This window comes from Hyperolius riggenbachi, chromosome 8 (genome assembly GCF_040937935.1).
Source record: "Hyperolius riggenbachi isolate aHypRig1 chromosome 8, aHypRig1.pri, whole genome shotgun sequence".
Classification (NCBI taxonomy): Eukaryota; Metazoa; Chordata; class Amphibia; order Anura; family Hyperoliidae; genus Hyperolius; species Hyperolius riggenbachi.
Window position 1 is genome coordinate 256896261 of NC_090653.1, and position 13099 is coordinate 256909359.

Below are 13099 nucleotides of genomic sequence, written 5' to 3' on the forward strand. Positions count from 1 at the left end.
TTCAGTCGACAATAGTGCCTTGCGCTGATAGCTATTGCGGGTTGAAACGAAGAAAAAGATACACGTGGCTCGGGGTGCGGCAGCGCAGTTGCCATCAACTTACAAGTCGATGGTAACAAAACTAGCTGGCGGCGGGAGAACGGAGGATGGTGGATGATCGACGCGGGACAGGAAGGTGCGCGGGGCTGGCAGAAGCACCAGGTAAGTGAAACGCTTCGTTTTATTGCGTTCTTCAGTTCCACTTTAAGCTACGTACACACAAGCGAGAATTATCAGCTGAAAGTTGTCTGTACAGAGCTTGCCCGATCAATCCTGCGCACGCATCAGGGATCGATAAAGATCTGGCATGTTGCACCCTTAACAACCCCCAAGCACAACTGACCACAGAGTTATGTTCAAGCCCTCCCATTCCAGCAAATAATAGCTTCTCCGTGATGTGCCGATTGTCGTCCCTCTGCCCCCCCCCCCCCCACACACACACACACACATACGCATATCACCAGAACACACTGCTAGCCTCAAGGTTAGGGATGTGTCTGCACAGCATCGTTCCACAAATTGTCCCCCAGAGGAATTGTTTCCGGATCCCCGCCACAAGACAATTATCATATGCGTGTACGTAGCTTTATAGATTGCCACCTGCTGTGGCTAAATGCTTGATTCCCCTCTGAATGGGATTGATTCATCTCTGAATCGTTTCACACACAGCATATTGATTTAAGACACACCAGCAGGGGATCTATTGGGAATCAATTACACCGCAGCATTGCGCTGTTCTACGCACTCGTTAAGGTCTACAAGGAGACAGGAAGTCATTTTTGTGCAGGTCTCAGTAAGTAGAAAAGCATACAGTGTACCTGATGTCTGGTGGTCACCCCTCCCTCCCTATACAGTGTACCTGGTGTCTAGTGGTCACCCCTCCCTCCCTATACAGTGTACCTGGTGTCTAGTGGTCACCCCTCCCTCCCTATACAGTGTACCTGGTGTCTAGTGGTCACCCTTCCCTCCCTATGCAGTGTACCTGGTGTCTAGTGGTCACCCCTCCCTCCCTATACAGTGTACCTGGTGTCTAGTGGTCACCCCTCCCTCCCTATACAGTGTACCTGGTGTCTAGTGGTCACCCCTCCCTCCCTATATAGTGTACCTTGTGTCTAGTGGTCACCCCTCCCTCCCTATACAGTGTACTTGGTGTCTAGTGGTCACACCTCCCTCCCTATACAGTGTACCTGGTGTCTAGTGGTCACCCCTCCCTCCCTATACAGTGTACCTGGTGTCTAGTGGTCCCCCTCCCTCCCTATACAGTGTACCTGGTGTCTAGTGGTCACCCCTCCCTCCCTATACAGTGTACCTGGTGTCTACTGGTCCCCCTCCCTCCCTATACAGTGTACCTGGTGTCCAGTGGTCACCCCTCCCTCTCTATACAGTGTACCTTGTGTCTAGTGGTCACCCCTCCCTTCCTATACAGTGTACCTGGTGTCCAGTGGTCACCACTCCCTCCCTATACAGTGTACCTGGTGTCTAGTGGTCCCCCTCCCTCCCTATACAGTGTACCTGATGTCTAGTGGTCCCTCCTCCCTCCCTATACAGTGTACCTGGTGTCTAGCGGTCACCCCTCCCTCCCTATACAGTGTACCTGGTGTCTAGTGGTCCCCACTCCCTCCCTATACAGTGTACCTGGTGTCTAGTGGTCACCCCTCCCTCCCTATACAGTGTACCTGGTGTCTAGTGGTCCCCCCTCCCTCCCTATACAGTGTACCTGGTGTCTAGTGGTCACCCTCCCTCCCTATACAGTTTACCTGATGTCTGGTGGTCACCCCTCCCTCCCTATACAGTGTACCTGGTGTCTAGTGGTCACCCCTCCCTCCCTATACAGTGTACCTGGTGTCTAGTGGTCCCCACTCCCTCCCTATACAGTGTACCTGGTGTCTAGTGGTCACTCCTCCCTCCCTATACAGTGTACCTGGTGTCTAGTGGTCACCCTCCCTCCCTATACAGTGTACCTGATGTCTGGTGGTCACCCCTCCCTCCCTATACAGTGTACCTGGTGTCTAGTGGTCACCCCTCCCTCCCTATACAGTGTACCTGGTGTCTAGTGGTCACCCTTCCCTCCCTATACTGTGTACCTGGTGTCTAGTGGTCCCCCCTCCCTCCCTATACAGTGTACCTGGTGTCTAGTGGTCCTACCTCCCTCCCTATACAGTGTACCTGGTGTCTAGTGGTCCCCCTCCCTCCCTATACAGTGTACCTGGTGTCTAGTGGTCACCCCTCCCTCCCTATACAGTATACCTGGTGTCTAGTGGTCACCCTCCCTCCCTATACAGTGTACCTGATGTCTAGTCGTCCCCCCTCTCTCTCTCTATACAGTGTACCTGGTGTCTAATGGTCCCCCTTCCTCCCTATACAGTGTACCTGGTGTCTAGTGGCTCTTTTCCCCCCTGAGCATCTGTACAACACTCAGCCCCGAACTGTCACCTGAGGTATGGGATCCTGATACCTGCGGGTGAAAGTCCTCATACCTGTTAGTAAGACCACTGTACACATTCGTTTGGGTAGAGGATCTCATCTCATCTCTCATGTATCAGCCTGAATGTCTAACACCAGGAACTCCTACTGGACCTTGTGGCATGGCTACCACTCCTTGCATGGCATCCCACTTTCAAAGATTATTGGAGATGGTAAACGGAGTTGAGGGTGACCCCAAACTTACAAGGTTTTTCTCTTCTCATTAGCAGCCCCTACTCCCGTTGGTGTAGCAACTACAGCTCCAAAGGCGACCAAATACAATTTTTTTGTTCTACTGATTTTGTTCTACTGATTTTGTCAGAGGTGCGCATACTTGGCACTCTGGAAAGTTTTCTGGGTGTGGCAAGTAAGGTTCAGCCTGCACATGAGTTAAGGAGGTACTGTAACAACAAACAGTAGAATGCACTGCATCATTTCATGCTACCCAATTTTACGTTTATTATCCTGGTTTCAGCATCAGAAACAATTCCTATATCTATATATTGCTGTATAGTGATATGTAATCCTCCCATGCCAGTAATATTTATCCTAGGCCAGTGATGGCTAACCAGTGAGGCATTGCAATACTCTGACAGCTCTAAGCATGACTCAGGGAGGCAGAGGCATGATGGGATTTGTAGTTTTGTCACAGCTGGAGTGCCAAGGTTAGCCATCACTGTCCTAGGCTACTTAGTTATGCAGCCTTCTGCCCCAGAGCACTCTGGGAGATCAGGTGTTTCTGCTTACTTCAGAACACACATCAAACATTTCGCAGTAATGCACCTTGCCAGTACTTAAGAGATTGCCTAGAAAAGATTCTACAATGGGCAAACCGGACTTAGGGTGAAGCCCACTAGCGGCAATTTTCTGATTTTGGAAACCGTTTGAAATTTCAGAAATCACTAATATGGCGATTTTATGTGAGATTCCAGCAGCGATCATGAAGGTATGTGATTTGAAAGTTCCTTCAATGCGATCACTGTGGAATTGCCTCAAAAGTGCTGCAGTGGCCGGCGATCGGCAAGTGCCACTAAAGCGCTGCAAGTGGGTCCCCGGCCTAAATAATTTGCAAGTGAATAAAGTCATAGAAGCTTAGGTACATAGTTAGATACTTACCTAAAGAGAGGGAAGCCTCAGGATCCTATTGAGGCCGTCCTCGGTGGTCTGATGTCCCCCATTGCTGAGCGCCCCCCCCCCCCCCCCCCCCCCCCCGCAAGATATGTAACAAGGCATTGTCACTAATCATATTGGGGCCATGTAACTCCTCTTCTTGCAGAGCGGCTGCGAGAGCCCTCCCCCCCCCCCCCCTGCACCCATGCACAGTAAGTCGGAGCCATGGGCTACGTTCTCTTGCGCATGCCTGGACATGCTCGTGTGTCTACTGCATGGCCACGCTGCAAGAAGAGGAGCTACGTGGCCCCGATGTGGAGAGGTGCAGGGGCGCGTGCTCAGCAACGGGGGACATCGGACCACCGAGGAAGGCCTCAATAGGATCCTGATGCTTCCCTCTCTTCAGGTGAGTATCTGATTTTGATCCTGAGCAACGGCTTGAAATCGCTTTAAAGCAAACCTAAAGTGAAAATAAACTTAAGAAATAATGAATTGTATGTGTAGTACAGCTAAGAAACAGAACATTAGTAGTAAAGAAAAGAGACTCATATTGTTTTCCAGTACAGAAAGAGTTAAAGGGACTCCGAGCACCTCTCATGGTAATGCCTTTAACCACTTTACCCCCGCCCGTACGAATTTCTCCGTCCATTTTTCCATCCTTTAACCCCCAGGGACGGAGAAATCCGTACTTTCCGCGCTCCCGCCGCTGCCCTCGCTCCCGCTCGTAAACACGCCGCCTGCCTCTAGTAAACACGCCGCCACCCGCTCGCCCGGAGATCAATGAACGGAAAATCCATTCCCGTTCGTTGATCTAAGCCCCGCAATGATCCGCTGCTCTCCGATGGGCAGCGCGATCATTGTGAAAAACAAACAAACACAGCCTCCTAGTACTTCTGCGAGCGTCCGAAAGGACGCTCGCAGGTCGCAATAAACAAAAAGTTACTGTTGCCATCTTGTGGCCAAATAGTAAAACTACACACTAAGCATTTTTTTTACATATAAATAAATTAGTGTTACACAAAAAATTAACTCATTACCTCCCACACTCCCCATTTTTTTTTTTTTTTGTAATTAAAAAAAAAATTAAAAAATTTACAATTAAAAAAAATACATAAATAGTTACCTTAGGGACTGAGCTTTTTAAATATTTATGTCAAGAGGGTATAACACTGTTACTTTATAAACTATGGGCTTGTAATTAGGGATGGACGCAAAACTGAAAAAAATACACCTTTATTTCCAAATAAAATATTGGCGCCAAACATTGTGATAGGGACATAATTTAAACGGTTTTATAACCGGGACAAAAGGGCAAATAAATTTCATGGGTTTTAATTACAGTAGCATGCATTATTTAAAAACTATAATGGCCGAAAACTGAAAAATAATGAATTTTTTTCTCACATTTTTCCTATTTTCCCATTAAAACACATTTAGAATAAAATAATTCTTGGCATTATGTCCCACCTAAAGAAAGCCTAATTGGTGGCGGAAAAAACAAGATATAGTTCATTTCATTGCGATAAGTAATGATAAAGTTATAGACGAATGAATGGAAGGAGCGCTGAAAGGTGAAAATTGCTCTGGTGCTCAAGGGGTAAAACCCCTCAGTGGTGAAGTGGTTAAAGAGAACCTGAGGTGTGTTTAAAGAATGTTATCTGCATACAGAGGCTGGATCTGCCTATACAGCCCAGCCTCTGTTGCTATCCCAAACCCCACTAAGGTCCTCCTGCACTCTGCAATCCCTCATAAATCACAGCCGTGCTGTGAGGCTGTGTTTACATCTGTAGTGTCAGTCTCAGCTGCTCCCCCGCCTCCTGCATAGCTCCGGTCCCTGCCCCCATCCCTTCCCTCCAATCAGCAGGGAGGGAAGGGATGCAGGCGGGGACTGGAGTTCTGCAGGAGGCGGGGAGAGCAACAGACTGACACTATGGGCTCGATTCACAAAGCGGTGATAACCCAGTTAAAGACTTTAGGAGTGAAAACCATTTTTATCATGCCTAAACTCAGTTTAGACATGAAAAGTTTAGGCATGATAAGTTTAGGCATGTTAAGTTTAGGTGTGATAAGTTTAGGCATGATAAGTTTAGATAAGTTTCGATCGCGCACAAAGTCCCGCACGCAAAGCAGCGCCATTAAACTCTATGCAAAGTGCACCAGACTTTGCTAGCGCAAAACTTTTGATCAGCTGTGCACTGCGGTGCTAACCCAGTTGGCGCTTAAACTTATCACGCCTAAAAACTTATCACACCTAAACTTATCATGCCTAAACTTATTACACCTAAACTTATCACACCTAAACTTATCATGCCTAAACAGAGTTTAGGCGTGATAAGGGGCTTTTCACTAGCGTGCTAACTGTTAGCACCGCTTTGTGAATCAGGCCCTATAGAGATAAACACAGGAGCTCTGACAAGCTGTTTGTCAGCAGTGTGGCTGTGATTTATGAGGGATTGCAGAGTGCAGGGGGACCTTAGGGGGGTTTGGGATAGCAACAGAGGCTGGGCTGTATAGGCAGATCCCTCCTCTGTATGCAGATAATATTCTTTAAACCCACCTCGGGTTCTCTTTAAGACAGACGACTTCCAACAAAGTCTCTTGCAATGGCCATACGTGTCACTTCCTCTTCCTGCTTCATTCAGTGATGCACTTCTCTAACAGAGAAGACAGGGGTGACCCAGAAGTTATAACATAGCCAAGATGGCAGCCGCAATTTTTAAATTGAAATCGAACGAAAACTATTTGGTATAGAAACTATTTGGTATAGAACGGTGATTCAGGCATCAAATGAAAGAGGAGAGCACAAGTTATAGAAAGGTATGCATCTTTAAGTACTTTGCAGTACTGGTCGGAGTCTTAAAGGCATATGAGAGGTGTTCGGAGTCCCTTTAAGAAACTTCAGTTACAGTGGGATGCGAAAGTTTGGGCAGCGTTGTTAATCATCATGATTTTCCTGTATAAATCGTTGGTTGTTACGATAAAAAATGTCAGTTAAATACATCATATAGGAGACACACACAGTAACATTTGAGAAGTAAAATTACATTTCTTGGATTTACAGAAAGTGCACAATAATTGTTTAACCACTTAAGCTCGAATGGTTGTTTATTTTTTGCATCCGAGCAACTTTCCCCTCCCATTCATTTGCCAATAACTTTATCACTAATTATTACAATTAATTTGTCTTTATCTTGTTTTTTCCGCCACCAATTAGGCTTTCTTTGGGTGATACATTTTGCTAAGAATTATTTTATTCTAAATCTATTTTAACAGGAATATTAAGAAAGAAATGGACAAAAATCACTATTTCTCAGTTTTTGGCCATTATACTTTGAAATTAATACATGCTACCGTAATTAAAACCCATGTATTTTATTTGCCCATTTGTTCCGCTTATTACACCATTTAAATCACAATGGCCTCAATTCACGGAGCATTATCAAACGTTTATCAAACACTTTATCAAACGTTTGATAATTTACCTCATGGGTAAAATCTCACTAAGGTGTTATATATTTGTTGAACGTTTTATTGGTAAAACATTCGATAAATATATAACACCTTAGTGAATTTAAAATGAGATTTTACCCATGAGGTAAATTATCAAACGTTTGATAAAGTGTTTGATAAACATTTGATAATGCTCCGTGAATTGAGGCCAATGTATGGTGCCGATATTTTATTTTGAAATAAAGGTGCATTTTTTCAATTTGCGGCCATCACTATTTACAAGCCCATAATTTAAAAAATGCTATTAATATACTCCTTTGACATGCATATTTAAAAAGTTCAAACCCTAAGGCAACTATTTATGTTTTTTTTTTTTTTTATTGTAATTTTTTTTTTTTGTATTAAAAATTGTATGTGGGTAATTTTTGGTGTGGGAGGTAAACAGCTAATTTTAAAGAGGAGCTGTTAGGTATAAGGTCTCAGAGAAAATAAACACATATATCAGTAGCTAAATATAGGCTGTACTTACATTACATATGCATTTCACTGTCCACGTTTGGATTTCACAGAATTTTTATATAGTATATGCAGAGAATGATGCTCCTGACAGCTCATGGCAGGTTCCATGTTTGTCTGTCTCCTATGAAGCCAAATGTGTGGTCATGTCCTCCCTGCTTCCTGATCACAGAAAAGCTCCTACTGAATAACACTAGTGTGCAGTGAATATTAATTAGCCATGTGGCTAGGAACAATAGCGGACTCCTGCAGTGTACTCTGCCGGGAGATTTATCAGTGCTGTGCGCTGGACTGAGTTACATGCTATTGTTACTTGACCCTGTAACTTCTCATTAGCAGCCGAGGGGAGAGCCCCAGAATGCTTCGCAGTATGGTATGCGGCTTGCGTCTTCTTAAGAGCTTGGGAATAACAGCTTTGCTGATAAGCACACATCAAATGTAAGAGAGATTTTATCTTCAGTAATGCCTTTTTGGCTTCCTTCTAAACTGTTTAACACAGGAGAATAGAGGTTTAAATTAGCTTTTGTAGCCTGACAGTTACTCTTTAAATGTAAAAAAATGTATTTCTTTATTAAAAAATGGATGTGTGCTTAGATCTAATATGCCCCAAACTCTCACCCCCATGGAACCACAAGATGAATACTACTAAATCCCCTTGGCTGGTAGACGTGTAGGGTGGCGGGCGCCTAGATGGAGCAGTACACATTCTCTTCATTCTCTTATTTCTTTCTTTTCTTCTTCCCTCTTCCTTTCCTGACTATATTATACTCATTTAATATAGATTGATATAGATTAAGCTTGCAGATGGCTACCTTGTTGGACTTCCAAGCTGAGTTGTTACATAGCTATAATGGTGTCCTGGGTGTATGTTCCCTATGGGCCCTGGGACCCCCTTTGTTGTATAGCTACGAGATAACTTGGCCGCTTTTGGCTTTATAAATTTATTCCAGGTTCATCTGTCTCTTACGATATCAGACGGTAGTTTAGTTAGAGCTGTAAAAAGAAAAGGTGCTTGATAGTACTGGATTGCTATCAAGACAATACTTGCACTGTACCAATGCTTCTATACACTTATGCTGAATGTATTATTCAATATGCATATTCTTATGTAATGTTTTCTACAAAATGTTCTTAAAAATAAAGAATCTTTAAAAAAAAAAAATGGATGTGTGTGTAGTTTTACTATTTGGCCACAAGATGGCCACAGTGAAAAAGTCCTGGAAGCGTGATCGTATGCTTCCAGGAAGAAGAATGAAGAAGGGGTACTTTTTGTAACTCAGAAAAACCGCAGCCTCTGATTAGAGGCTGTCGGTTTTTCTGCAGGGGATCCGATCAATGAATGGGATCTATAATCCTATTCATTGATCGCTGGGCTAACGGCCCACGGGAGTGCGTGCAGCCCAACTGGACGAGAATGTTCGTTCAGTTGGGCTTAAGTGGTTAAATAAAATTAGGCAGGTGCATAAATTTTGAAAAAAAAAAAAAAAAAGGAAATCAATATTTAGTATCCTCATTTTGCAGGAATTACAGCTTCTAAACGCTTCCTGTAGGTTCCAATGAGAATCTGGATTCTGTTTGAAGGCATTTTGGACCATTCCTCTTTACAAAACATCTCTAGTTCATTCAGGTTTGATGGCTTCCGAGCATGGACAGCTCTCTTTAACTCACACCACAGATTTTCAATTATATTCAGGTCTGGGGACTGAGACGACCATTCCAGAACGTTGTACTTGTTCCTCTGCATGAATGCCTTAGTGGATTTTGAGCAGTGTTTAGGGTCGTTGTCTTGCTGAAAGATCCAGCCCCGGCGCAGCTTCAGCTTTGTCACTGATTCCTGGACATTGGTCTCCAGAATCTGCTGATACTGAGTGGAATCCATGCGTCCCTCAACTTTGACAAGATTCCCAGTCCCTGCACTGGCCACACAGCCCCACAGCATGATGGAACCACCACCATGTTTTAATGTAGGTAGCAGGTGTTTTTCTTGAAATGCTGTGTTGTTTTTCCTCCATGCATAACACCCCTTGTTATGCCCAAATAACTACATTTTAGTTTCAGCAGTCCACAGCACCTTATTCCAAAATGAAGCTGGCTTGTCCAAATGTACTTTAGCATACTTCAAGCAGCTCTGTTTCTGCTGTGGATGGAGAAAAGGCTTCCTCTGCATCACTTTCACATACAGCATCTCCATGTGTAAAGTGTGCTGAATGGTTGAACGATGCACAGTAACTCCATCTGCAGCAAGATGATGTTGAAGGTCTTTGGTGTTGGTCTGTGGGTTGACTCTGACTGTTCTCACCATTTGTCGCTTCTGTTTATCCAAGATTTTTCTTGATCTGCCACTTCGTGCCTTAAAGTGAACCTCCGGACTAAAAATCTATTCATCAGAACTGAAAAGGCTTGGTGTTTCTTTAACAGTTTCACAGCATCAGAACTTTTCTTTTCTTACCAAAGCATCATTTTTAGCTGCATTTTTAACTAAGCTCCATCCATCAAAGTAAAAAAGCCTGGGCTTTTTTTCCCTGATGCTGTGCAGAGCATGATGGGATTTCCTATGTTCTTATTCACGTTGCCTAGCAACTGGGAGAGGTGCTCAGGACACAGGACAGTTGGAACTGTGTCTCATGCTCCCTGTTCCCTCCTTTCAACCAAAAAGATGGCTGCCATCATGAAATCAAACATTTGCCTGTTCTTTTAAAGCAGTGTGGGTAAAATATTATATTACCTATCCATTTTAATTAACATAACTAATGTAACTTAATAACAGTATGTTTCTTTAGGCTGGAGTTCCTCTTTAACTTGAACTGAGCCTGTGGTCTTCCATTTCCTCAATATGTTCCTAACTGTGGAAACAGACAGCTGAAATCTCTGAGACAGCTTTCCGTATCCTTCCCCTAAACCTTGATGGTGAACAATCTTTGTCTTCAGGTCATTTGAGGGTTGTTTTGAGACACTCATGTTGCTTCTCCTCAGAGAAATTTGAAAGAGGAGGGAAAAGTACAATTGACCCCCTTTAATACTGTTTCTTATAATTGAATTCACCTGTGTATGTAGGTCAGGGGTCACTGAGCTTACCAAGCCAATATGAGTTCCAATAATTAGTTCTAAAGGTTTTGAAATCAATAAAATGACATTTTATTTAAACAATTATTGTGCACTTTCTGTAAATGCAATAAACTTCATGTCACTTCTCAAATATCACTGTGTGTGTCTCCTATATGATATATTTAACTGACATTTTTTATCATAACAACCAATGATTTATACAGGAAAATCATGATGATTAACAACATTGCCCAAACTTTCGCATCCCACTGTATCTATGCAAAAGAGCTTCTCTGAGCTCTTCAACCCACTAAGTCGAATACAGTCCTGTTTTCTGAAGCACTTAAACAGCCAAGAAACAGAGAGAAGCAGCTTGAGGTAATGTTTTACTGCAGGAAAGTTGAAAGGGTCGTTATTCCTGCTTTGTTTTCATAGTTTAAAAGACAGAGTGTGGTTTCTAACTTCCAAATATGACAGAAAGATGCAATGTTATAAAACAAAAAAAGCTATATAGCTAAAGAAATAAAAATATGAGACTCTTTTCTTTAGTACTCATTTTGTATTGATTATCTGTACTACACATACACTTTATTATGTTACTTTTTTTTCACTTCAGGTTTGCTTTAAGTCTCATCTTGAACCAGGTGTCCAGTAAACTGCAGTATTAAATGCACAGTGCTCCTCAACTCACTAAGGGCGTGTTATCATAAATCGCAAGTTGCGTGCGGTTTTTTTCTTAAGCGTCTCCCGACGCTTACCTGCGCAATTTGTTTTTTCACGTCCTGACGTCACTCAGGAAGAGAACTCTTTCACCCGGAAATGAATAAATACAATGTATTTATTCATAGAACCACTCAGGAAATTGCTATACAAAGTGCTTTTTCCAGCGATTCCAGCGCTTTGCGATTTACCTATACCCTGCATTGAGGCAAATCGTCCCATAAATGGTACAGGCAGCGCTTTGGTGAGTGGATCGGAATCAAACCGCTTTTATGTGAACACTCTCAGGGAATCATTGCATAAGCGCTTTTAGGGCAATTTAAAAAATCGCCGGCGCTTAAAAAAACAGAAAATGCTCTAGGGGCTCGATTGACTATGCTGTGATAACTGCTATCACAGCAGTTATCATAGAGTAACCAAGCAGCTCAGGGTGACCCAAACTACTAGGAATGTATAGGGGGATAAAAGGAACCAAAAAGCCCTCCTACTAAAAAAGCAAAGCTTGGTGTAATTGCCTTCTTAAAACAGAAGGAAATTTGCAATAATTCAGTTATAAATGAACATTTGTGGTTACCCACAATGCACACCTACTAAATATGCAAATTATCCCTATTCACTATGCTGTGATAACTGCTATCACATCAGTTATCACGCGAGCTGCCGCGTGCAAAGGTTTGCGCACGAACAGCATTACTTCACATGATAAGCGGAGGTTTGCGCGCGGCAGCTCGCGTGATAACTGATGTGATAGCAGTTATCACAGCATAGTGAATCGAGCCCTAAATCAATCCCAAGATTGAATAAATCTTGACCAGGTCAGCTGAAGTATCAGGCGCATTCTCCATCCCAGGACGACCTCAGTTAATCAGCCCCCAAAAAGAACGGACGAGACTGAGTAATTATGGAACATTTCACAGCAATTTTCAGACAAGTGCCTGACGCAAATCAAATCGGCCGTGCCTATTAGGTGCCGCCCGAGCAAGCCTCAGACCCTAACAGAGCGCAGTGGAAATAATTACATCACGCTGGATCAGGCAAGCGGCGGCGTTCTGCGATTGTGCCTAAATAAGGCATTCTATAGATAGACATCTGTTTCAGATTATGGGTTTACAGTGCGGAGGTTTCTGAACTCGCTCCGTGACACGTAACATCCTTCCGCATGAATGGGGGATGGTGGTGAGGAGACCTGGATGGAGTGTTATGAGTGGCGCTGTGCCCGGGGTCAGCACAGGACAGGTCCTCTCGCAGACAGGTACCCCATGACATCATCTCAGGAAATGACTGTCCCAGGTGTGCAACCAAAGTCAAGCGGGGAAAGTGGGCTTGAGGAAATAATGTGTGACTCACCATTTCTTTGTGGTTGGGGTAGAAGGTTTGTTCTATCAGAGGGAAGTCCTCGGAGCCCAGCTTCTTCTGCAGCCGCACCAGCTGGGAGAACTGAAAGATCAACGGAGAAAGGAGTGAGGGGTCAGAACTGCAAAGAGAACCTGTTATACAAGACTTCATCTCATCACCTCAACCATCTGAGCAAGCAACAGAGTTCCCCCACCTGATTCCTTATGAGGACACTGCTTCCTTCCAAGCAACCCAAACTTGTCAACATTGTTTTTGATTTTATCTTTCTTTGGGGTTGATTCATTAATGGAAATAGCGCAACCTCCTGTTGCTCGCGCTTTTAAATCAGCGCAACTTAATTTGGTTTCCATTAGCGCTAGTGGCAGCATAGTGTGCGTAACTAAACAACGGGCACTGCTTA

The 13099-nt window shown here is 43.8% G+C and overlaps 1 protein-coding gene across 1 annotated transcript in view; it reads right to left on the minus strand.

Moving 5' to 3' along the window:
- Positions 1-13099, minus strand: part of SYN1 (synapsin I) — a 286198-nt gene that overhangs the window by 156920 nt on the left and 116179 nt on the right. The window contains exon 5 of the mRNA XM_068248678.1: positions 12691-12780. Within this exon, the coding sequence (XP_068104779.1) occupies positions 12691-12780 (90 nt within the window). The remainder of the gene's footprint in view (positions 1-12690; positions 12781-13099) is intronic.